Source organism: Entelurus aequoreus, linkage group LG10, assembly GCF_033978785.1.
Source record: "Entelurus aequoreus isolate RoL-2023_Sb linkage group LG10, RoL_Eaeq_v1.1, whole genome shotgun sequence".
Taxonomy (NCBI): Eukaryota; Metazoa; Chordata; class Actinopteri; order Syngnathiformes; family Syngnathidae; genus Entelurus; species Entelurus aequoreus.
In genome coordinates, this window is record NC_084740.1 from 69,688,783 (window position 1) to 69,716,282 (window position 27,500).

Consider the following 27,500-nt stretch of genomic DNA (forward strand, 5'->3'; position numbering starts at 1 on the left):
CGCGTCGTTTTATAAGCCGCATGAGTCAAAGCGTAGGAAAAAATAAGTTATAGTCCGGGATTTCCGGTAATACAGCAGCTAGCATGTTTTTTTCAATATAACTCTTTAGCTCTTTAGCGCCGCCCTAGTGGCTCTCTGGAGCTTTTTCAAAAATGTATGAAAAATTGAAAAAATGAGGGGGAAAAAATATATTTTTTGTTTTAGTATGGTTTCTGTAGGAGGACAAACATGCACCAAACACCTCCCTAATTGTTATAAATCACACTGTTTATATGAAACATGCTTCACTGATTCGAGTATTTGGCGAGCGCCGTTTTGTCCTACTAATTTTGGCGGTCCTTGAACTCACCGTTGTTTGTTTACATGTACAACTTTCTCCGACTTTCTAGGACGTGTTTTATGCCACTTCTTTTTTTATATATCATGACACACTATCTGTATGCAATATGGCTTTTAATTTTTTGCGCGGCTCCAGACAGATTTGTTTTTGTATTTTTGGTCCAATATGGCTCTTTCAACATTTTGGATTGCCGACCCCCGCCCTAGGGGACGCCACAAATTGTAGATCTGCTGAGCGTAGGCTTCTTTTTTTTTCCATTTTTCAATCCCTACAGGAAGTAGGTGCGAGTGTTTTATTTTGAAATTTGCGTTGCAGCTCACCACATCCTGCTGGCCATGGAGGTCTCGGCGCTGAGTAAGAGCGCGGAAGTGGAGGTGACGCTGACCACCGGCAGCCTGGCGACTAAGCAACGACTCCGACTGTGAGTAGCAGGATTTGGAACGTCACTAACTTGGATTTGAATTGGTTCCGCCTCCACAGGATGTTGCGTTGGGATTACAGGAAGTGGAATCCGACTGAATGCAATTTAGTTCCTAAATGCCAAGTAAAGGCAAGACTTTGTCACTTTTATGCTGGCTAAGAAAAGCGGGATTTTGTCACATTTAACAAAAATGTTGGCTTAAATGCTTAAAAATACGTAACACTTAAATTTATCACACATTCCTTCCATTTTGAATACAGTAAAGCATTCTGGGAAATTTAAAATTTATTTTCCATTATTTGAAAATTCTAGTACAGGAAGTCATTTTAGTAGAAATTGTGTGTGAATTCTGAAAACAGTTAGCAAGCTACTGCCTCTCACCCCCCCCCCCCCCTTGCTCACAGTTAAATCTTTAAAGGGAACTAAACATGTTCACGCCCCCCCGAAGTGAATGTTTATTTATTCATCTGTATGTGTCAAGATAATTGTTTATTACCATTAAAAAGATGCTATTATGCTATTGCCTCTCACGCCCCCCCCCTGAAGTGAATGTTTATGTATCTATCTGTAGGTTTCATTGCCTCTCACGCCCCCCCTGAAGTTAATGTTTATTTACCGATCTATCTGTATGTGTCCATGCCTCTCACGCCCCTTCTGAAGTGAATGTTTATTTTCGTATGTGTCCATGCCTCTCACGCCCCCCTGAACTGAATGTTTATTTATGTATGTTTCATTGCCTCTCAAGCCCCCCCTGAAGTTAATGTTTATTTACCGGTCTATCTGTATGTGTCATTGCCTCTCACGCCCCTCCTTAAGTGAATGTCAATCTAGTTATTCATTACTACTGGAAATGCTATTACCCTAATGCCTCTCCCACCCCCTCCCCCGACACATTTACGTATGTGTTTATGCCTCTCACGCCCCCCCTCAAGTTAATGTTTATCTACGCGTCTATCTGTATGTGTCATTGCCTCTCACGCCCCCCTGAACTGAATGTTTATCTACGTATGTGTCCATGCCTCTCGCGCCCCTCCTGAAGTGAATGTTTATTTACGTATGTGTCCATGCCTCTCACGCCCCTCCTGAAGTGAATGTTTATTTTCGTATGTGTCCATGCCTCTCACGCCCCCCCTGAAGTGAATGTTTATTTTCGTATGTGTCCATGCCTCTCACGCCCCCCCTGAAGTGAATGTTTATTTACGTATGTGTCCATGCCTCTCACGCCCCCCTGAAGTGAATGTTTATTTACGTATGTGTCCATGCCTCTCACGCCCCCCGAAGTGAATGTTTATTTACGTAAATGTCCATGCCTCTCACGCCCCCCTGAAGTGAATGTTTATTTACGTATGTGTCCATGCCTCTCACGCCCCCCGAAGTGAATGTTTATTTACGTATATGTCCATGCCTCTCACGCCCCCCTGAAGTGAATGTTTATTTACGTATGTGTCCATGCCTCTCACGCCCCCCTGAAGTGAATGTTTATTTTCGTATGTGTCCATGCCTCTCACGCCCCTCCTGAAGTGAATGTTTATTTTCGTATGTGTCCATGCCTCTCACGCCCCCCGAAGTAAAAAGTTTATTTACGTATGTGTCCATGTCATTCACGCCTCCCTGAAGTGAATGTTTATTTACGTATGTGTCCATGTCATTCACGCCGCCCCGAAGTGAATGTTTATTTACATATGTGTCCATGCCTCTCACGCCCCCCTGAAGTGAATGTTTATTTACGTATGTGTCCATGCCTCTCACGCCCCCCAAAGTGAATGTTTATTTACGTATATGTCCATGCCTCTCACGCCCCCCTGAAGTGAATGTTTATTTACGTATGTGTCCATGCCTCTCACGCCCCCCTGAAGTGAATGTTTATTTTTGTATGTGTCCATGCCTCTCACGCCCCCCGAAGTAAAAAGTTTATTTACGTATGTGTCCATGTCATTCACGCCTCCCTGAAGTGAATGTTTATTTACGTATGTGTCCATGCCTCTCACGCCCCCCTGAAGTGAATGTTTATTTTCGTATGTGTCCATGCCTCTCACGCCCCTCCTGAAGTGAATGTTTATTTTCGTATGTGTCCATGCCTCTCACGCCCCCCGAAGTAAAAAGTTTATTTACGTATGTGTCCATGCCTCTCACGCCTCCCTGAAGTGAATGTTTATTTACGTATGTGTCCATGCCTCACGCCGCCCCGAAGTGAATGTTTATTTACGTATGTGTCCATGCCTCTCACGCCCCCCTGAAGTGAATGTTTATTTACGTATGTGTCCATGCCTCTCACGCCCCCCTGAAGTGAATGTTTATTTACGTATGTGTCCATGCCTCTCACGCCCCCCTGAAGTGAATGTTTATTTTCGTATTTGTCCATGCCTCTCACGTTCCTCCGAAGTGAATGTTTATTTACATATGTGTCCATGCCTCTCACGCCCCCCGAAGTGAATGTTTATTTACGTATATGTCCATGCCTCTCACGCCCCCCGAAGTGAATGTTTATTTACGTATATGTCCATGCCTCTCACGCCCCCCTGAAGTGAATGTTTATTAACGTATGTGTCCATGCCTCTCACGCCCCTCTGAAGTGAATGTTTATTTACGTATGTTTCCATGCCTCTCACGTCCCCCCTGAAGTGAATGTTTATTTTCGTATGTGTCCATGCCTCTCACGCCCCCCCCTGAAGTGAATGTTTATTTTCGTATGTGTCCATGCCTCTCACGCCCCCCCCCGAAGTGAATGTTTATTTTCGTATGTGTCCATGCCTCTCACGCCCCCCGAAGTGAATGTTTATTTACGTATGTGTCCATGCCTCTCACGCCCCCCTGAAGTGAATGTTTATTTTCGTATGTGTCCATGCCTCTCACGCCACCCTGAAGTGAATGTTTATTTTCGTATGTGTCCATGCCTCTCACGCCCCTCCGAAGTGAATGTTTATTTACGTATATGTCCATGCCTCTTACGCCTCCCTGAAGTGAATGTTTATTTACGTATGTGTCTATGCCTCTCACGCCCCCCTGAAGTGAATGTTTATTTACGTATGTGTCCATGCCTCTCACGCCCCTCCGAAGTGAATGTTTATTTACGTATGTGTCCATGCCTCTCACGCCCCCCTGAAGTGAATGTTTATTTACGTATGTGTCCCCCCCCTGAAGTGAATGTTTGTTTTCGTATGTGTCCATGCCTCTCACGCCCCCCTGAAGTGAATGTTTATTTACGTATGTGTCCATGCCTCTCACGCCCCCCTGAAGTGAATGTTTATTTACGTATGTGTCCATGCCTCTCACGCCCCCCGAAGTAAAAAGTTTATTTACGTATGTGTCTATGCCTCTCACGCCCCCCTGAAGTGAATGTTTATTTACGTATGTATCCATGCCTCTCACGCCCCTCCGAAGTGAATGTTTATTTACGTATGTGTCCATGCCTCTCACGCCCCCCTGAAGTGAATGTTTATTTACGTATGTGTCCCCCCCCTGAAGTGAATGTTTATTTTCGTATGTGTCCATGCCTCTCACGCCCCCCTGAAGTGAATGTTTATTTACGTATGTGTCCATGCCTCTCACGCCCCCCTGAAGTGAATGTTTATTTACGTATGTGTCCATGCCTCTCACGCCCTCCTGAAGTGAATGTTTATTTATGTATGTGTCCATGCCTCTCACGCCCCTCCTGAAGTGAATGTTTATTTACGTATGTGTTCATGCCTCTCACGCCCCTCCTGAAGTGAATGTTTATTTTCGTATGTGTCCATGCCTCTCACGCCCCCCCTGAAGTGAATGTTTATTTTCGTATGTGTCCATGCCTCTCACGCCCCCCTGAAGTGAATGTTTATTTTCGTATGTGTCCATGCCTCTCACGCCCCCCTGAAGTGAATGTTTATTTACGTATGTGTCCATGCCTCTCGCGCCCCTCCTGAAGTGAATGTTTATCTACGTATGTGTCCATGCCTCTCACGCCCCTCTGAAGTGAATGTTTATTTATGTATGTGTCCATGCCTCTCACGCCCCCCCCCCGAAGTGAATGTTTATTTTCGTATGTGTCCATGCCTCTCACGCCCCCCGAAGTGAATGTTTATTTACGTATGTGTCCATGGCTCTCACGCCCTCCTGAAGTGAATGTTTATTTACGTATGTGTCCATGCCTCTCACGCCCCCCTGAAGTGAATGTTTATTTACGTATGTGTCCATGCCTCTCACGCCCCCCTGAAGTGAATGTTTATTTTCGTATGTGTCCATGCCTCTCACGCCCCCCTGAAGTGAATGTTTATTTACGTATGTGTCCATGCCTCTCGCGCCCCTCCTGAAGTGAATGTTTATCTACGTATGTGTCCATGCCTCTCACGCCCCTCTGAAGTGAATGTTTATTTATGTATGTGTCCATGCCTCTCACGCCCCCCCCCGAAGTGAATGTTTATTTTCGTATGTGTCCATGCCTCTCACGCCCCTCCGAAGTGAATGTTTATTTACGTATGTGTCCATGGCTCTCACGCCCCCCCATTAAAAAGTGTGTGTGTTGCAGTCAGAAGAGTGCGAGCGCCTACACTACCATGATGGCTCACCCGGTGGCGCTGTGCGAGATCCACTCCATCAGCATGCGGAACACGGGCGCTCGCCTCTACCAGCAGGGCAGCGTGCACGTCAAGTGGGTGTGTCTGTCCCACGTGGTCGCCAACACGTACGTCCGTCACGCCTGCAACGCGGCAAAAGTGGCGGGGGATTGCGCAATCACGCGCCCTGTTTTTTGTTTGGCAGGCGCGAGGAGCCGCTGTGCATCAACAACGTCAACGTCAGGCGGGGGGCGCCGTGGTCACATGACTTGGTGCAAGTGTGCGGCCTCTTCCGACGATGATGACGTCGCCCCCCACACCCCCCCTGGGGTCCCGCCCAGGGCCCAATTGAAGCAAGGAGCGCCCCTGGCTGATGTAATCAAGAACAGCCTCTGACCCTGTAGTTTGTGTTCTAACAGCGTCGTCACCATGGCAACAATAAATCAATAAACAGACTCACTGCAGAAATAAACAATCTTTTGTTGACCTTATTTTAACGCCTCAAACAAACAAACAAGGTTTATTCTGTTCTTGCAAGGCATATAATAAAACACTCCTATGTTAATGTTGACCTAACTCACTATTTTCTCTCACGCCCCCCCCTTAAAGACAGAGTTTTTCACGCCCCCCCCCCCCCCCAAAGTTGATGTTTATTATGTTTCACTGTACATGTCAAGATAGTTTTTACAAATACTAAAGATTCTACTGTGCTATTGCCTCTCACGCCCCCCCTTACCCAGTCACCTCATGCCCCCCCACCCTCAGGAGGCACCCCCTGCTATTGTAGGAAAGGGGCTGTTAGGTTTTTGTTTTTTTCACGCCCCCCTAGAGTGAATGTTTATTTGCCTATATGTGTCAAGATAAACACTATTGCCTCTCACGCCCCCCCTTACCCAGTCACCTCATGCCCCCCCACCCTCAGGAGGCACCCCCTGCTATTGTAGGAAAGGGACTGTTAGGTTTTTGTTTTTTTCACACCCCCCTAGAGTGAATGTTTATTTGCCTATATGTGTCAAGATAAACAATATTGCCTCTCACACCCCCTCCCCCCTTACCCAGTCACCTCATGACCCCCCCCCCCCCCGCCCCCCACCCTCAGGAGGCACCCCCTGCTATTGTAGGAAAGGGACTGTTAGGTTTTTGTTTTTTTCACGCCCCCCTAGAGTGAATGTTTATTTGCCTATATGTGTCAAGATAAACAATATTGCCTCTCACGCCCCCCCTTACCCAGTCACCTCATGCCCCCCCACCCTCTGGAGGCACCCCCTGCTATTGTAGGAAAGGGGCTGTTAGGTTTTTGTTTTTTTCACGCCCCCCCTAAAGTGAATGTTTATTTGCCTATATGTGTCAAGATAAACACTATTGCCTCTCACGACCCCCCTTACCCAGACACCACATGCCCCCCCCCCCACCCTCAGGAGGCCCCCCCTGCTATTGTAGGAAAGGGACTGTTAGGTTTTTGTTTTTTTCACGCCCCCCCTAAAGTGAATGTTTATTTGCCTATATGTGTCAAGATAAACACTATTGCCTCTCACGACCCCCCTTACCCAGACACCTCATGCCCCCCCCCACCCTCAGGAGGCCCCCCCTGCTATTGTAGGAAAGGGACTGTTAGGTTTTTGTTTTTTTCACGCCCCCCCTAAAGTGAATGTTTATTTGCCTATATGTGTCAAGATAAACAATATTGCCTCTCACACCCCCCCTTACCCAGTCACCTCATGCCCCCTCTCCCCCTCCCCCACCCTCAGGAGGCACCCCCTGCTATTGTAGGAAAGGGGCTGTTAGGTTTTAGTTTTTTTCACGCCCCCCTAGAGTGAATGTTTATTTGCCTATATGTGTCAAGATAAACACTATTGCCTCTCACGCCCCCCCCTTACCCAGTCACCTCATGCCACCCCCCCACCCTCAGGAGGCCCCCCTGCTATTGTAGGAAAGGGACTGTTAGGTTTTTGTTTTTTTCACGCCCCCCCTAAAGTGAATGTTTATTTGCCTATATGTGTCAAGATAAACAATATTGCCTCTCACACCCCCCCTTACCCAGTCACCTCATGCCCCCCCCTCCCCCTCCCCCACCCTCAGGAGGCACCCCCTGCTATTGTAGGAAATGGGCTGTTAGGTTTTAGTTTTTTTCACGCCCCCCTAAAGTGAATGTTTATTTGCCTTTAAGTGTCAAGATAAACACTATTGCCTCTCACGCCCCCCCTTACCCAGTCACCTCATGCCCCCCCCCCCCCCACCCTCAGGAGGCCCCCCTGCTATTGTAGGAAAGGGACTGTTAGGTTTTTGTTTTTTTCACGCCCCCCTAAAGTGAATGTTTATTTGCCTATATGTGTCAAGATAAACACTATTGCCTCTCACGCCCCTCCTTACCCAGTCACCTCATGCCCCCCCACCCTCAGGAGGCACCCCCTGCTATTATAGGAAAGGGGCTGTTAGGTTTTAGTTTTTTTCACGCCCCCCTAAAGTGAATGTTTATTTGCCTATATGTGTCAAGATAAACACTATTGCCTCTCACGTCCCCCCTTACCCAGTCACCTCATGCCCCCCCCCCCCACCCTCAGGAGGCACCCCCGCTATTTTAGGAAAGGGGCTGTTAGGTTTTTTGTTTTTTTTCACGCCCCCCTATAGTGAATGTTTATTTGCCTATATGTGTCAAGATAAACACTATTGCCTCTCACGCCCCCCTTACCCAGTCACCTCATGCCCCCCCACCCTCAGGAGGCCCCCCCTGCTATTGTAGGAAAGGGGCTGTTAGGTTTTTGTTTTTTTCACGCCCCCCTAAAGTGAATGTTTATTTGCCTATATGTGTCAAGATAAACACTATTGCCTCTCACGCCCCCCCTTACCCAGTCACCTCATGCCACCCCACCCTCAGGAGGCACCCCCTGCTATTGTAGGAAAGGGGCTGTTAGGTTTTTGTTTTTTTCACGCCCCCCTAGAGTGAATGTTTATTTGCCTATATGTGTCAAGATAAACACTATTGCCTCTCACGCCCCCCCTTACCCAGTCACCTCATGCCACCCCACCCTCAGGAGGCACCCCCTGCTATTGTAGGAAAGGGGCTGTTAGGTTTTTGTTTTTTTCACGCCCCCCTAGAGTGAATGTTTATTTGCCTATATGTGTCAAGATAAACACTATTGCCTCTCACGCCCCTCCTTACCCAGTCACCTCATGCCCCCCCACCCTCAGGAGGCACCCCCTGCTATTGTAGGAAAGGGGCTGTTAGGTTTTTGTTTTTTTCACACCCCCCTAGAGTGAATGTTTATTTGCCTATATGTGTCAAGATAAACACTATTGCCTCTCACGCCCCCCCTTACCCAGTCACCTCATGCCACCCCCCCCACCCTCAGGAGGCCCCCCTGCTATTGTAGGAAAGGGACTGTTAGGTTTTTGTTTTTTTCACGCCCCCCTAAAGTGAATGTTTATTTGCCTATATGTGTCAAGATAAACACTATTGCCTCTCACGCCCCCCCCCCCTTACCCAGTCACCTCATGCCCCCCCCACCCTCAGGAGGCACCCCCTGCTATTGTAGGAAAGGGACTGTTAGGTTTTTGTTTTTTTCACGCCCCCCTAAAGTGAATGTTTATTTGCCTATATGTGTCAAGATAAACACTATTGCCTCTCACGCCCCCTTACCCAGTCACCTCATGCCCCCCCCCACCCTCAGGAGGCCCCCCACTGCTATTGTAGGAAAGGGACTGTTAGGTTTTTGTTTTTTTCACGCCCCCCTAAAGTGAATGTTTATTTGCCTATATGTGTCAAGATAAACACTATTGCCTCTCACGCCCCCCCTTACCCAGTCACCTCATGCCACCCCCCTACCCTCAGGAGGCCCCCCCTGCTATTGTAGGAAAGGGACTGTTAGTTTTTTGTTTTTTTCACGCCCCCCTAAAGTGAATGTTTATTTGCCTATGTGTCAAGATAAACACTATTGCCTCTCACGCCCCCCCATTAGAGATGCACTGACCTAACTTAATATGTTGTGTTATATGTGAAATATACTGTAGTTTAGTAGTAGACTTAAAATAATCATGTATATTTACATGACATTATGTAATAATATGTGTGAATACATTTCTAAATGACATATTTAATAAAAAATAATTAATTAAGCATTAATTAAAAAAAATAAATGTTGACTACCGTATTTATTCTTTTTTACTACTTGTTTTTGAGCATTTAGCATTTTTAAAAAAAATAACATTTTCCTTCCTCGCCGCACAGGAAGTGAACAAACTTTAATGCCAAATCAGGAAGTTGATTGTGAGTTGTGAGGGGGGCGTGGTCATGTGACAGGAAGTAGGCGGGTCCGACTGCACAGGAAAAGCTTTATGGACAAAAGTTGGCCCCGCTGACGTAGAAATGTGCGGAATAAAAAGTGACACCAAATAAAAAGTAACTTTGCAGTCCCACTGAAAAGCGAAGCAAGAAAAAAAAAAGAAAGAAAAGTGGTCCAAATGTTGAAGTTGTGAGAAGAAAGGAGACAGGGATGGAGAAAACCTTGCTGTGCTGAGTCGTCACAATTTGGGCGTGTCGGTCGGCGCGAGCGGCGCCCTGACGCTCCTCTGGAAGCGGGGCGCTGGAGTCGTGTCGCCGTCGCCCCCTGCTGGAACAAAACTCTCATTAGCGTTGGAAAAAACATAGCCTTCAACTTTAGCACAAGATGGCAGAACTTCACGCTAACACGACTTTAGCTAGGATGTTTTTCCTCCCTACATTTATTTGTAGAGATATCCGATAATATTGGCCGATAAATGCTTTAAAATGTAATATCGGAAATCATCGGTATCGGTTTCAAAAAGTAAAATGAATGACTTTTTAAAACGCCGCTGTACGGAGCGGTACATACCCGGTAAAACATGATGCTAACAGAACTTTAATGACACTAAAATAATCTTGCATAATGCTAACAACATTTTAAATAATGCTAACAGAACTTTCACTGATGCTAACAATATCTTAAATGATGCTAACAGAGCTTTAATGATGCTAACATAATCTTAAATGATGCTAACAGAGCTTTAATGACGCTACCAGAATCTTAAATTACGCAAACAAAACTTGAATGTTACTAACATAATTTTAACGATGCTAAACTAATCTTAAATAATGCTCACATAATCTTAAATTATGCTAACAGAACTTTAATAATGCTAAATGAAACCTAAATAATGCTAACAGAGCTTTAATGATGCTAACAGAACTTTAATGATGATAACAAAATTTTAATGACACTAAAATAATCTTGCATAATGCTCACAACATTTTAAATAACGCTAACAGAACTTTCACTGATGCTAACAGAGCTTTAATGACGCTACCAGAATCTTAAATTACGCTAACAAAACTTGAATGTTACTAACATAATTTTAACGATGCTAAACTAATCTTAAATAATGCTCACATAATCTTAAATGATGCTAACAGAACTTTAATGATGCTAAATGAAACCTAAATAATGCTAACAGAGCTTTAATGATGCTAACAGAACTTTAATGATACTAACAAAATTTTAATGACACTAAAATAATCTTGCATTATGCTAACATTTTAAATAACGCTAACAGAACTTTCACTGATGCTAACAATATCTTAAATGATGCTAACAGAGCTTTAATGATGCTAACATAATCTTAAATGATGCTAACAGAGCTTTAATGACGCTACCAGAATCTTAAATTATGATAACAAAACTTGAATGTTACTAACATAATTTTAACGATGCTAAACTAATCTTAAATAATGCTCACATAATCTTAAACGATGCTAACAGAACTTTAGTGATGCTAAATGAAACCTAAATAATGCTAACAGCTTTAATGACACTAAAATAATCTTACATAATGCTAACATTTTAAATAACGCTAACAGAACTTTCACCGATGCTAACAATATCTTAAATGATGCTAACAGAGCTTTAATGATGCTAACATAATTTTAAATGATGCTAACAGAACTTTAATGACACTAACAGAATTTAAATGACACAAAAAAAATCTTACATAATACTAACATTTTAAATAACACTAACATAACGTTCACTAATGCTAACAATATCTTAAATGATGCTAACAGAGCTTTAATGATGCTAACATAATCTTAAATGATGCTAACAGAACTTTAATGATACTAACATAATTTTAATGACACTAAAATAATCTTACATAATGCTAACAACATTTTAAATAACGCTAACAGAACTTTCACTGATGCTAACAATATCTTAAATGATGCTAACAGAGCTTTAATGACGCTACTAGAATCTTAAATTATGCTAACGGAACTTGAATGTTACTAACATAATTTTAATGATGCTAAACTAATCTTAAATAATGCTCACATAATCTTAAATGATGCTAACAGAACTTTAATGATGCTAAATGAAACCTAAATAATGCTAACAGAGCTTTAATGACACTAAAATAATCTTACATAATGCTAACATTTTAAATAACGCTAACAGAACTTTCACCGATGCTAACAATATCTTAAATGATGTTAACAGAGCTTTAATGATGCTAACATAATCTTAAATGATGCTAACAGAACTTTAATGATACTAACATAATTTTAATGACACTAAAATAATCTTACATAATGCTAACAACATTTTAAATAACGCTAACAGAACTTTCACTGATGCTAACAATATCTTAAATGATGCTAACAGAGCTTTAATGACGCTACTAGAATCTTAAATTATGCTAACGGAACTTGAATGTTACTAACATAATTTTAATGATGCTAAACTAATCTTAAATAATGCTCACATAATCTTAAATGATGCTAACAGAACTTTAATGATGCTAAATGAAACCTAAATAATGCTAACAGAGCTTTAATGACACTAAAATAATCTTACATAATGCTAACATTTTAAATAACGCTAACAGAACTTTCACCGATGCTAACAATATCTTAAATGATGTTAACAGAGCTTTAATGATGCTAACATAATCTTTAATGATGCTAACAGAACTTTAATGATACTAACATAATTTTAATGACACTAAAATAATCTTACATAATGCTAACAACATTTTAAATAACGCTAACAGAACTTTCCCTGATGCTAACAATATCTTAAATGATGCTAACAGAGCTTTAATGACGCTACTAGAATCTTAAATTATGCTAACGGACCTTGAATGTTACTAACATAATTTTAATGATGCTAAACTAATCTTAAATAATGCTCACATAATCTTAAATGATGCTAACAGAACTTTAATGATGCTAAATGAAACCTAAATAATGCTAACAGAGCTTTAATGATGCTAACAGAACTTTAATGATGCTAAATGAAACCTAAATAATGCTAACAGAGCTTTAATGATGCTAACATAATCTTAAATGATGCTAACATAACTTTCCCTGATGCTGACAGAACTTTAATGATGCTAACAGAATCTTAAATGATGCTAACATAATTTTAACGATGCTGACATAACTTTCCCCGATGCTAACAGAACTTTTATGGTGCTAACATAATCTTAATTAAAAATACGGTAATTGTTTTTTATCTAGTCTGCACTTTGTCTGTTATTTCTATTATTGGCTTTTATCTAATTTGCACTTTGTCTGTATTATTTCTATTATCATTATTATCGACTCATCTTTGCCTTATTCTATTTTTTATTTTCCTATTTTAATGATGTTGGATCTGTGTTGTTGTTGGGGAAAAGTGTTGTAAATTAGCTTTGGCTACAAACACTATGATGCATACATTGGATAACTGTCTCAGATGTCTATGTTTTTGTATCTGTCCCTATTTCAAATAAACCTCTAATAATAATATAATAATAAGTCGCACCCCCGGCCAAACTATGAAAAAAACTGCGACTTATAATCCGAAAAATACGTTTTTTTGTGATGCTAACAGCTATCATAGAGAGTGTTTACTAGTGATGGGTTGATGAGGCGCCATGAAGCGTTTCGACACATTGCAAAACTGTATTGATACTTTGTCGATACTGTGTCACTAAATACTGACATCTGCTGGACATTAAAAATCCCTACAGGCAACCTATGGACCAACTCAACTGACACTGATTTTATGACCTAGTATATACAATAATATAAACTAGGGATGTCCGATGATGGCTTTTTGCAGATATTCCGATATTGTCCAACTCTTAATTACCGATACCGATATCAACCGATACCGCTATATATACAGTCGTGGAATTAACACATTATTATGCCTAATTTGGACAACCAGGTATGGTGAAGATAAGGTCCTTTTTTTTTAAAAATCAATCAAATAAAATAAGATAAATAAATCAAAAATATTTTCTTGAAAAAAGAAAAGAAAGTAAAACAATATAAAAACAGTTACATAGAAACTAGTAATGAATGAAAATGAGTAAAATTAACTGTTAAAGGTTAGTACTATTAGTGGAGCAGCAGCACGCACAATCATGTGTGCTTACGGACTGTATTCCTTGCAGACTGTATTGATATATAATGTAGGAACCAGAATATTAATAACAGAAAGAAACAACCCTTTTGTGTGAATGAGTGTGAGTTTTTTTGGGTTGGTGCACTAATTGTAAGTGTATCTTGTGTTTTTTATGTTGATTTAATAAAAAAAAAACCAAAAAAAAACGATACACATAATAAAAAAACTGATACCGATAATTTCTGATATTACATTTTAAAGCATTTATCGACATCTCTAATATAAACCAAGTCATCGTATTTCATTTAGGATTATTTCATATCTTCATTTAAATAAAAATATATTTGTATCTTTTTTAGAGACAGTCAATAAATAATGTGAACATGTATCATAACATGGAAATCTAAGAGAACGTTATCCATCCACTTGGGTAAAACAGAATCCATCCTGTTTGGGTCCCACATCAACCTTAAGAAAGTCAATGACTTCACCATAAAAGTGGGTGACATTGTTATCACCAGGAAAGATGAGGTCACCTACCTAGGTTCCATTCTAGAGGCTAACCTTTCCTGTGATAAAATGGCGACCAAGGTAATCAGAAAGGTTAACCAACGAACGAGATTTCTCTACAGAATCTCCTCTCTGGTCAACAAAAGCACCTTGAGGATTCTGGCGGGAACTCTCGTTCAACCCTTTTTCGATTACCCATGCACCTCCTGGTACCCTAGCACCTCCAAAACCCTCAAATCTAAACTCCAAACATCTCAGATCAAGCTAGCCAGGTTACTTCTAGACCTCCACCCAAGATCCCACCTCACTCCTACCCACTTCTCCAAAGTGGGCTGGCTCAGGGTGGAGGACAGAGTTAAACAACTTGCACTGAGCCTAGTCTATAAAATCCGCTACACCTCCCTGATACCGAAGTACATGTCAAACTACTTCCTTAACGTAAATGACCGCCATAACCACAACACCAGGGGGAGCTCCACTAACCACGTTAAACCCAGATTCCGAACTAACAAAGGTCTTAACTCATTCTCCTTCTATGCCACATCAATGTGGAATGCGCTCCCAACAGGTATAAAAGAAAGGGCATCTCTATCCTCCTTCAAAACCGCAATAAAAGTTCACCTTCAGGCAGCTACAACCCTAAACTAACACCCTCCCCGGACTGCTAATAATCAAATGTAAACAATCAAATGCAGATACTTTTTCTTATGCCTTCTGATCTCTCTCTCTCTCTCTCTCTCTCTTTCTCTCTCTATGTCCACTACTTGCTGCAAATCTTAGGGTGTGGCGGACCGGTACTTTTCAGAGGCGGTATAGTACCGAATATGATTGATTAGTATCGTGGTACTATACTAATACCCGTATACCGTACAGCCCTACTAGTGACTATGGTAATCTTCGTCACAGCAGCTCAGACGAGGTACCAAGCAGTGTGGGTGGGGAGCGTTTCCACAGAGTGTTTCCAGAGCCTGAAATGCGGGTGTCAGGGACAGACGCAGATGGAGATTTTTACAAGAAAGTTCTAAAGCAGGGGTGTCAAACTCAAATACAAGAGTGGGCCAAAATGTCAAACTGAACAAAGCCGCGGGCCTAGGTTGAACAAATTAACCTTTTAATAGGGACCCAAACAAGTTTTGCATTGAATATTGAACAAGCAAGGCTTATATAACTTTATAGTCACATGCAAAATCCAGTTTCAAATAATAATAATAATAATTAAAAATATCAATGGCATATCAAATACAATTTAAATACAAATTGAATGCCTCTTTTCTATTTGCAGCCTTCGGAGGTAAATATCAACATTAACTTTTTCCACAGGCTAATACAGGGGTCACCAACCTTTTTGAAAGCAAGAGCTACTTCTTGGGTACTGATTAATGCGAAGGGCTACCAGTTTGATACACACTTAAATCAATTGCCAGAAATAGCCAATTTGCTCAATTTACCTTTAACTCTATGTTATTATTAATAATTAATGATATTTACACTTAATTGAACGGTTTAAAAGAGGAGAAAACACGAAAAAAAATGACAATTACATTTTGAAACATAGTTTATCTTCAATTTCGACTCTTTAAAATTCAAAATTCAACCGAAAAAAAGAAGAGAAAAACTAGCTAATTCGAATCTTTTTGAAAAAATTTCAAAAAGAATTTATGGAACATCATTAGTAATTTTTCCTGATAAAGATTAATTTTAGAATTTTGATGACATGTTTTAAATAGGTTAAAATCCAATCTGCACTTTGTTAGAATATATAAAAAATTGGACCAAGCTATATTTCTAACAAAGACAAATCATTATTTCTTCTAGATTTTCCAGAACAAAAATTTTAAAAGAAATTCAAAAGACTTTGAAATAAGATTTAAATTTGATTCTACAGATTTTCTAGATTTGCCAGAATATTTTTTTTAAATTTTAATCATAATAAGTTTGAAGAAATATTTCACAAATATTCTTCGTCGAAAAAACAGAAGCTAAAATGAAGAATTAAATTAAAATGTATTTATTATTCTTTACAATAAAAAAAATAAATTTACTTGAACATTGATTTAAATTGTCAGGAAAGAAGAGGAAGGAATTTAAAAGGTAAAAAGGTATATGTGTTTAAAAATCCTAAAATCATTTTTAAAGTTGTATTTTTTTCTCTAAAGTTGTCTTTCTGAAAGTTATAAGAAGCAAAGTAAAAAAATTAATGAATTTATTTAAACAAGTGAAGACCAAGTCTTTAAAATATTTTCTTGGATTTTCAAATTCTATTTGAGTTTTGTCTCTCTTAGAATTAAAATGTCAGGCAAAGCGAGACCAGCTTGCTAGTAAATAAATAAAATTTAAAAAATAGAGGCAGCTCACTGGTAAGTGCTGCTATTTGAGCTATTTTTAGAACAGGCCAGTGGGCTACTCATCTGGTCCTTACGGGCTACCTGGTGCCCGCGGGCACCATGTTGGTGACCCCTGGGATAATACATTTGAAAATAAAATAACAATGAATAAAGCAACCATTCAGGACTTTAAACCCCTCAGTTTGCAACACACTGATCTAATCTGATGTGCCCAAGCCAGATACCTGCCATCTTTTCCTGGATGCTAGTTCATTAATGTCGGGGCTCAGGCTTTGAGCTGAGGCAACCTTCATTATCCAACCAAGGTGTTCATCAGTCATTATATCTCGTAGTCCACCCGGACCACAATCTTGGGGGCGTGCCTTAAAGGCACTGCCTTTAACGTCCTCTACGAGCTGTCGTCACGTCCGCTTTTCATCCCTTCTAACAACATGCCGGCCCAGCTGCAAGATATGTGCGGCTTCTGTACGCACACACACACGTGAATGCAAAGCATACTTCATCAACAGCGATACAGGTTACACTGAGGGTGGTGATATATTAACAACTTTAATACTGTTAGAAATATACGCCACACTGTGAATCCACACCAAACAAGAATGACAAACACATTTCAGGAGAACATCCGCACCGTAACACAACATAAACACAACAGGACAAATACCCAGAACCCTTTGCAGCACTAACTCTTCTGGGACGCTAAAATATACACTCCCCCCCCATACACACACACACACACACACACACACACACACACACACACACACACACACACACACACACACACACACACACACACACGCACACACCTTGTAGCGTCCCGGAAGAGTTAGTGCTGCAAAGGATTCTGGGTATTTGTTTTGTTGTGTTGATGTTGTGTTACGGTGCGGATGTTCTCCCGAAATGTGTTTGTCATTCTTCTTTGGTGTGGATTCACAGTGTGGCGCATATTTCTGACAGTGTTAAACTTGTTTATACGGCCACCCTCAGTGTAACATCCGCACCGTAACACAACATAAACACAACAGGACAAATACCCAGAACCCTTTGCAGCACTAACTCTTCTGGGACGCTAAAATATACACTACCCCCCCATACACACACACACACACACACACACACACACACACACACACACACACACACACACACACACACACACACACACACACCTTGTAGCGTCCCGGAAGAGTTAGTGCTGCAAAGGATTCTGGGTATTTGTTTTGTTGTGTTGATGTTGTGTTACGGTGCGGATGTTCTCCCGAAATGTGTTTGTCATTCTTCTTTGGTGTGGATTCACAGTGTGGCGCATATTTCTAACAGTGTTAAACTTGTTTATACGGCCACCCTCAGTGTAACATCCGCACCGTAACACAACATAAACACAACAGGACAAATACCCAGAACCCTTTGCAGCACTAACTCTTCTGGGACGCTAAAATATACACTCCCCCCCATACACACACACACACACACACACACACACACACACACACACACACACACACACACACACACACACACACACACACACACACACACACACACACACACACACACTCACACACCTTGTAGCGTCCCGGAAGAGTTAGTGCTGCAAAGGATTCTGGGTATTTGTTTTGTTGTGTTGATGTTGTGTTACGGTGCGGATGTTCTCCCGAAATGTGTTTGTCATTCTTCTTTGGTGCGGATTCACAGTGTGGCGCATATTTCTAACAGTGTTAAACTTGTTTATACGGCCACCCTCAGTGTAACATCCGCACCGTAACACAACATAAACACAACAGGACAAATACCCAGAACCCTTTGCAGCACTAACTCTTCTGGGACGCTAAAATATACACTCCCCCCCATACACACACACACACACACACACACACACACACACACACACACACACACACACACACACACACACACACACCTTGTAGCGTCCCGGAAGAGTTAGTGCTGCAAAGGATTCTGGGTATTTGTTTTGTTGTGTTTATGTTGTGTTACAGTGCGGATGTTCTCCCGAAATGTGTTTGTCATTCTTCTTTGGTGCGGATTCACCGTGTGGCGCATATTTCTAACAGTGTTAAACTTGTTTATACGGCCACCCTCAGTGTAACCTGTATGGCTGTTGATGAAGTATATGTTGCATTCACGTGTGTGTGTGTGCGTGCAGAAGCCGCATAAATGATGTGACTGGGCCAGCACTCGTTGGACTGGATGAAAAGCGGACGTGATGATTTTCGGGAGGGGCGCTGAAATTTGGGAGTCTCCAGGGAGGTATGAGAATTAGCGGTGAATGCGGTGTTACCGCCGCTGTATATAATCGGTGGGCCAGAGTTTGACACCCATGTTCTAAAGCTTAGTGATGTATCAGATATATCAGATTGTAGATGTTTTTTGTTTTTTTTACCCTTTGCGTTTAAATTTCGCTGTGTTTGTTGCATTTTTGTTGCATTTGGCTTGATTGTAAAATATGTGTATGGAGAGGGGGTGTGACGTTCATATGTTCTCAATATTCAGGGTTTTATCCTTCATAGAAAAAATTAAAATTCCAGTCCGTTTTTAAGGCGGTCTGTCATAACATTTTTAGCATTCGATCAGACTTTATTGTGAGGTTTTATATTAGTTTTCCTAAAAATAGATATGCCGGCCCCCAGACACATTTTTTTCTCTAAATTTGGCCATCCATCCATCCATCCATCCATCTTCTTCCGCTTATCCGAGGTCGGGTCGCGGGGGCAGCAGCCTAAGCAGGGAAGCCCAGACTTCCCTCTCCCCAGCCACTTCGTCTAGCTCTTCCCGGGGGATCCCAAGGCGTTCCCAGGCCAGCCGGGAGACATAGTCTTCCCAACGTGTCCTGGGTCTTCCCCGTGGCCTCCTACCGGTCGGACGTGCCCTAAACTCCTCCCTAGGGAGGCGTTCGGGTGGCATCCTGACCAGATGCCCGAACCACCTCATCTGGCTCCTCTCGATGTGGAGGAGCAGTGGCTTTACTTTGAGCTCCCCCCGGATGGCAGAGCTTCTTACCCTATCTCTAAGGGAGAGCCCCGCCACCCGGCGGAGGAAACTCATTTCGGCCGCTTGTACCCGTGATCTTGTCCTTTCGGTCATAACCCAAAGCTCATGACCATAGGTGAGGATGGGAACGTAGATCGACCGGTAAATTGAGAGCTTTGCCTTCCGGCTCAGCTCCTTCTTCACCACAACGGACCGATACAGCGCCCGCATTACTGAAGACGCCGCACCGATCCGCCTGTCGATCTCACGATCCACTCTTCCCTCACTCGTGAACAAGACTCCGAGGTACTTGAACTCCTCCACTTGGGGCAAGATCTCCTCCCCAACCCGGAGATGGCACTCCACCCTTTTCCGGGCGAGAACCATGGACTCAGACTTGGAGGTGCTGATTCTCATCCCAGTCGCTTCACACTCAGCTGCGAACCAGTCCAGTGAGAGCTGAAGATCCTGGCCAGATGAAGCCATCAGGACCACATCATCTGCAAAAAGCAGAGACCTAATCCCGCAGCCACCAAACCGGATCCCCTCAACGCCTTGACTGCGCCTAGAAATTCTGTCCATAAAAGTTATGAACAGAATGGGTGACAAAGGGCAGCCTTGGCGGAGTCCAACCCTCACTGGAAACGTGTCCGACTTACTGCCGGCAATGCGGACCAAGCTCTGACACTGATCATACAGGGAGCGGACCGCCACAATCAGACAGTCCGATACCCCATACTCTCTGAGCACTCCCCACAGGACTTCCCGAGGGACACGGTCGAATGCCTTTTCCAAGTCCACAAAGCACATGTAGACTGGTTGGGCAAACTCCCATGCACCCTCAAGGACCCTGCCGAGAGTATAGAGCTGGTCCACAGTTCCACGACCAGGACGAAAACCACACTGTTCCTCCTGAATCCGAGGTTCGACTATCCGGCGTAGCCTCCTCTCCAGTACACCTGAATAGACCTTACCGGGAAGGCTGAGGAGTGTGATCCCCCGATAGTTAGAACACACCCTCCGGTTCTAAATTTGGCCCTCGGGTCAAAATAATTGCCCAGGTCTGCTCTATGAGCTCGACGCGGTGTTGCCGGACCCATCACTAGTGTTTACAGTTTGTTTTCCGTCTTTTTCTTGGCTTTCTGTCCGCAGAAACCGTCGGAGCGAGTTGTACGGAGCGGATGACGAGTTTTAGACGAGCTGACGGAACAGGTTAGCTTGACGCCAGCGTTCTAGGTTAGTACGAGTGTCCCGTGGTGAGGTACTTACATGTAGCTTAAGCGGTGACCCAGTGTGTTAGCTCCGGAACCCTGCCCCGCTACCTCAAATAATCCCTCTCACTGCCATAGTCCATCAAGGAGCCCGCCACATCAGCAAAGTCCTCCAGGACCAGGCTGGTAGAGTCCTCACCGGAGGGTAGCTCGGGGTCCGACGCCCACGGGTTCTGGTCGTGGTCACGCCGCGGGGGTCCGTCCGACGGGGTCTTCTGTTGCCGTGGTTGAGGTCGGTCTAGATCCGGCGAGTCCCACTGATGCTCTTTCCGGGGGCCGCCGTCGTTGGCGCTCCCGCCCTCGCTGCTCTGCGAGGAGGGCGCCAACACGTGGTAGAGGCTGGGCAGGCGGATGTCCAGCAGCACGCCGCTCTTGATGTAGAGCTTGTTGTTGAGGTTGTAGAGCTTCTCTGCGATGTCCAAGCCCAGCATGACGGAGAAGAGACGGGCGACGTAGCGCTCCTTGGACAGCAGCGAGAACAGGCGGCGGCGGCGCCAGGAGATGTAGCGCGAGTCCTCCTCGGCTGTCAGCGTGACCTGGAAGGCACACGCTAACACGTTAACATCATGCGAGGTTAGCAACACTAGCACAGCGACGCGAGCTACATGCTAAAATTATATTTTAACATTATGCAAGGTTAGCAATACTAACAACGATGTGAGCTACATGCTAACATTAAATTTTTACATCATGCGAGGTTAGCAACAATATCACAGCGATGTGAGCTACATGTTAACATTAAATTTGAACATCATGCGAGGTTAGCAACAATATCACAGCTATGTGAGCTACATGCTAATATTACATTTTAAAATCATGCTAGGTTAGAAACACTAGTACAGCTATGTGAGCTACATGCTAATATTACATATCATGCTGGGTTAGCAACAATAGCACAGTGATGTGAGCTACATGCTAAAATTATATTTTAACATCATGCGAGGTTAGCAACAATATCACAGCGATGTGAGCTACATGCTAACATTATATTTTAACATCATACGAGGTTAGCAACAATAGCACAGCGATGTGAGCTACATGCTAACATTGTATTTGAACATCATGCGAGGTTAGCAACAATATCCCAGCGATGTGAGCTACATGGTAACATTAAATTTTAACATCATGCGAAGCTAGCAATACTAGCACAGCGATGTGAGCTACATGCTAAAATTATATTTTAACATTATGCAAGGTTAGCAACACTAACACAGCGATGTGAGTTACATGCTAACATCAAATTTTAACATCATGGGAGGCTAGCAACACTAGCACAGCGATGTGACCTACATGCTAACATTAAATTTTAACATCTTGCGAGGCTAGCAATACTAGAACAGGGATGTGAGCTACATGCTAACATTATATTTTAACATCATGCAAGATTAGTAACAATAGCACAGCGATGTGAGCTACATGCTAACATTAAAATTTTAACAACATGCGAGGTTAGCAACAATATCACAGCGATGTGAGCTACATGCTAACATTAAATTTTAACATCATGCGAGGCTAGCAATACTAACACAGCGATGCGAGCTACATGCTAAAATTACATTTTAAACATTATTCAAGGTTAGCAATATTAACACAACGATGTGAGCTACATGCTAACATTAAAATTTTAACAACATGCGAGGCTAGCAATACTAGCACAGCGATGTGAGCTACATGCTAACATTATATTTGAACATTATGCAAGGTTAGCAATACTAACACAACGATGTGAGCTGCATGCTAACATTAAATTTTAACATCATGCGAGGTTAGCAACAATCGCACAGCAATGTGTGCTACATGCTAACATTATATTTGAACATCATGCGAGGTTAGCAACAATATCCCAGCGATGTGAGCTACATGCTAACATTAAATTTTAACATCATGCGAGGCTAGCAATACTAGCACAGCGATGTGAGCTACATGCTAAAATTATATTTTAACATCATGCTGGGTTAGCAACCATATCACAGCAATGTGAGCTACATGCTAACATTACATTTTAACATCATGCGAGGTTAGCAACACTAGCACAGCGATGTGAGCTACATGCTAATCTGCGATTAACAGTTTATCAACTGAAACTGCGCCCTGAAAAGTGTTAGTATTGTAAGTATTGGAATGTTTTACGCACCATGTATTTAATTGTAACGTGCATCTTAGTTGTACTTTCCATTAATACGTTTGGAAGTGTTGAAATCACCATGTGAAATCGCTAATGCTAATCAGTAGCAAGTCAAAAGCAAAGCCAATGTTTGTTAGCATCACGCTAGCACAATTTTGGAAAAGTAGAGCCTCGCTGTACTAACACTGGAGCATTTTTTTTTAGTCAATTTCCTTGTTGGCATTGAAAAATTAAACATTACATTGAGCAAGGGTGTCAAACTCACTTTTTATTGAGGGCCACATCACAATTATGGTTGCTCTTAGAGGGCCACATTAAACTATGTGGCGGACCATTTTAAATGCTGTGACGGACCATAAAAAATGATGTGACGGACCACTTTAATTGACGTCGTGGGCCACATTCAATTATTTGACGGACCACATTAAATGACGTTGTGGGCAACATTAAATGATGTGGCGGATCACATTAAATGACGTCGTGGGCCACTTAAAATTATGTGGCGGGCAATATTAAATGATGTGACGGACCACGTTAAATGACGTCGTGGGCCACATTAAATTATGTGGCGGGCAACATTAAATGTGTGACGGACCACTTTAAATTATTTGACAGACCACGTTAAATGGCGTTGTGGGCAACATTAAATGATGTGATGGACCACATTAGATGACGTCGTGGGCCACTTGAAATTATGTGGAGGGCAACATTAAATGATGTGACGGACCACATTAAATGACGCCGTGGACTACATTAAATTATTTGATGGACCACATTAAATGACGTCGTGGGCCACTTAATTATGTGGCAGGCAACATTAAATGATGGGACGGGCCACGTAAAATGATGTGGCGGACCACCTTAAATGATGGGGCGGACCACGTTAAATGACGTCGTGGGCCACATTAAATTATGTGGCGGGCAACATTAAATGTGTGACGGACCACTTTAAATTATTTGACAGACCACGTTAAATGGCGTTGTGGGCAACATTAAATGATGTGATGGACCACATTAGATGACGTCGTGGGCCACTTGAAATTATGTGGAGGGCAACATTAAATGATGTGACGGACCACGTTACATGACGTCGTGGACTACATTCAATTATTTGATGGACCACATTAAATGACGTCGTGGGCCACTTAATTATGTGGCAGGCAACATTAAATGATGGGACGGGCCACATAAAATGATGTGGCGGACCACCTTAAATGATGGGGCGGACAACGTTAAATGACGTCGTGGGCCACATTAAATTATGTGGCGGGCAACATTAAATGTGTGACGGACCACTTTAAATTATTTGACAGACCACATTAAATGGCATTGTGGGCAACATTAAATGATGTGATGGACCACATTAGATGACGTCGTGGGCCACTTGAAATTATGTGGAGGGCAACATTAAATGATGTAACGGACCACGTTAAATGATGTGGCGGACCACCTTAAATGATGGGGCGGACCACATTAAATGAAGTCATGGGCCACTTTTAATGATGTGGTGGACCACATTAAATAATGTGGCGGACCACATTAAATAATGTGGCGGACCACATTAAATGACGTCATGGGCCACATAAAATGATGTGGCGGACCACATTAAATGACGTCGTGGGCCATTTTAAATGATTTGGCGGGCCACTTTAAATGATGTCGTGGGCCACTTTAAATGATGTGGCGGGCAACATTAAATGATGTGACGGACCACATTAAATTATGTGGCGGGCAACATTAAATGATGTGACGGACCACATTAGATGACGTCGTGGGCCATGTGGCGGGCAACATTAAATGATGTGACGGACCACTTTAAATTATTTGACAGACCACGTTAAATTATGTGGAGGGCAACATTAAATGATGTAACGGACCACATTAAATGATGTGGCGAACCACATTAAATGATGTGGCGAACCACATTAAATGATGTCGAGGGCCACTTTATATGATGTGGCGGGCAACATTAAATGATGTGACGGACCACATTAAATAATGTGGCGAACCACATTAAATGATGTCGTGGGCCACTTTAATTTATGTGGCGGACCACATTAAATGATGTCGTGGGCCACTTTAAATGATGTGGCGGGCAACATTAAATGATGTGGCGGACCAAATTAAATGATGTCGTGGGCCACTTTAAATTATGTGGCGGGCAACATTAAAAGATGTGGCGGACCACATTAAATGATGTCGTGGGCCACTTTAAATTATGTGGCGGGCAACATTAAAAGATGTGGCGGACCACATTAAATGATGTCGTGGGACAATTTAAATTATGTGGCGGGCAACATTAAATGACGTCTTGGGCCACAATAAATGATGTGGCGGGCAACATTAAAAGATGTGGCGGACCACATTAAATGATGTCGTGGGCCAATTTAAATTATGTGGCGGGCAACATTAAATGACGTCTTAGGCCATAATAAATGATGTGGCGGGCAACATTTAATGATGTGACGGACCACTTAAATGACGTCTTGGGCCACAATAAATGATGTGGCGGACCACATTAAATGACGTCGTGGGCCATTTTAAATGATGTGGCGCACCACATAAAATGATGTGGCAGACCACATAAATAATGTGATGAACCACAATAATCCCAATTCCAAATTGTGATGAGTCTAATTACAAAAGTATGAATTAGAGTGTTCCAGCAGCTACATGTTCCAGCAGCTACATGTTCCAGCAGCTACATGTTCCAGCAGCTACATGTTCCAGCAGCTACATGTTTCACTCGTGGCATCTTTGGCTGTTTATGAAAACTTGTCAAGTCAGCAAATTGCAGCGGTGGACTGTGCACCAGCACAACTATAGTACCTGGAACTTTCCGTCCTCGTTGGGCCTGAGAGACTCCCACTCGGGGGAGTCCAGGAACTGGTGTGGGTGGATGTAGTGCAGGAACTGACCCTCCAGCGACACGTTGACCCTGGCAGCCAGAGACAAGGTGGCAGAGATTAGCCAGTGGAGGTCACTTTGGTCAGATGCCTTCAAAATACGCTGAAGGCTGCAGGCTTTCTTCCTCTGTGGATAAAGTCATCAGTCAGGGGGAGCTTTATGCCGACGCCCATAATCCAGGAAGTACATCAGAAAGCCGGCATTAAAGATTCTCTTTTCTCCTTCACACGCTTCAATGTTGCTTGTGTAATCGACCTCTGTCGTCACGTTTGTAGACCAGAACCACGGACCCACGCCGCGCCTTCAAAACCAAGACATCAAAGATCTAGCATGAAATATTCCACAAAAAATGGCCAGAAGGCTTAAGTAACCAAAAAATGTAGGCAAAATTAGCTACAAAAAACTAGCATGCTAACAGTACTATGCTAACATGCTAACAATAGCATTTATTTACAGTTAGCTTTAGTGAAATATGAAAATATATGACACTATAGCTGCTAAATTAGGTTTAAAAAAGCTTGCATGCTGATGTCGACGTGCTAAAACGCTGCGTCAAATACCAAAATATATTACTCTAAAGTGTGTACCTGAAAATGTGGTTTAAAAATCCTAGCATGCTAACGTTAGCATTCACCTAGTACCAAAATATGACTGAGGTGCAAACCTATGAAATTAGCTGGCATACAAACGTTAGCATGCTAACAGGTCTAAATTGTCAAGTAACAAATATTTGACGCCGAGGTGTATACTTGCAAAATTAGCATAAGAGCTACCAAGCTAATATTAGAAACCTCACCATTGTGCCGCAGGCCGCACTTTGGACACCCCCGGGTTATACATATGTAAGACCCTAAACTCGAAGCGTTTAGGTAAAAATATGAGCAAAATGAGCTAAAGAAAATCTAGCATGCTAACAGTACTATGCTAACACTCTGACAAAAGCTTATGGTTGCAATTAGCATTAGTGAAATACCAAAATATATGACACTATAACTGCTAAACTAGGTAAAAAAAAAAAAAAGCTGGCATGCTAAAATGATACCTGTAACGTGTCAAATACCAAAATATATTACTCTGAAGTGTGTACATGGAAATGCTGTTTAAAATGCGAGCATACCAACGTTAGCAACCATCTAGAACCAAAATATGACTGAGGTGCAAACCTATAAAATTAGCTAAAAAAGCTAGCATACTAACGTTAGCATCCATCTAGTACCAAAATATGACTGAGGTGCAAACCTATAAAATTTGTTTAAAAAAAGAAGCTAGCATACTAACGTTAGCATGCTAACAGTATCATTTGTCAAATAACTAAATATTTGTCGCTGAGGTGTATACTTGCAAAATTAGTATAAAAGCTAGTAAGCTAATATTAGAATCCTCACCATTGTGCCGCACTTTGGACACCCCCGGGTTATACATATGTAAGACCCTAAACTCGAAGCGTTAAGGTTTTCATGGCTTCAAGTAACAAAAAATATGAGCAAAATGAGCTAAAGAAAATCTAGCACGCTAATAGTACTATGATAACATTTTAACAAAAGCTTGTGGTTGCAATTAGCATTAGTAAAATACCAAAATACAACACTATAGCTACTAAACTAGGTTAAAAAAAAACTGGCATGCTAAAATGCTACCTGTAACGTGTCGAATACCAAA

At 42.4% G+C, this 27,500-nt stretch overlaps 2 protein-coding genes across 6 annotated transcripts in view; one reads left to right on the forward strand and one right to left on the reverse strand.

The window, feature by feature from the left end:
• Positions 1-5,759, forward strand: part of pla1a (phospholipase A1 member A) — a 24,576-nt gene extending 18,817 nt beyond the window's left edge. The window contains exons 9-12 of one of the 2 annotated variants that reach the window (XM_062061542.1): positions 656-761; positions 5,263-5,418; positions 5,496-5,589; positions 5,662-5,728. In XM_062061542.1, the coding sequence (XP_061917526.1) occupies positions 656-761; positions 5,263-5,418; positions 5,496-5,589; positions 5,662-5,664 (359 nt within the window). In that variant the 3' untranslated portion in view covers positions 5,665-5,728. Of the gene's footprint in view, positions 1-655; positions 762-5,262; positions 5,419-5,495 lie in introns of both variants that reach the window. The other variant, XM_062061541.1, reaches the window with a different exon arrangement.
• Positions 5,760-9,284: 3,525 nt separating this feature from the next.
• popdc2 (popeye domain containing 2) overlaps positions 9,285-27,500 on the reverse strand; it is a 26,098-nt gene continuing 7,882 nt past the window's right edge. Inside the window, exons 2-4 of one of the 4 annotated variants that reach the window (XM_062059716.1) lie at positions 25,764-25,872; positions 20,949-21,345; positions 9,285-9,894 (exon numbers count right to left, since the gene is read on the reverse strand). In XM_062059716.1, coding sequence (XP_061915700.1) covers positions 9,809-9,894; positions 20,949-21,345; positions 25,764-25,872 — 592 coding nt within the window. In that variant the 3' untranslated portion in view covers positions 9,285-9,808. Of the gene's footprint in view, positions 9,898-20,807; positions 21,346-25,763; positions 25,873-27,500 lie in introns of all 4 variants that reach the window. The other 3 variants (XM_062059715.1, XM_062059714.1, XM_062059713.1) reach the window with 3 other exon arrangements.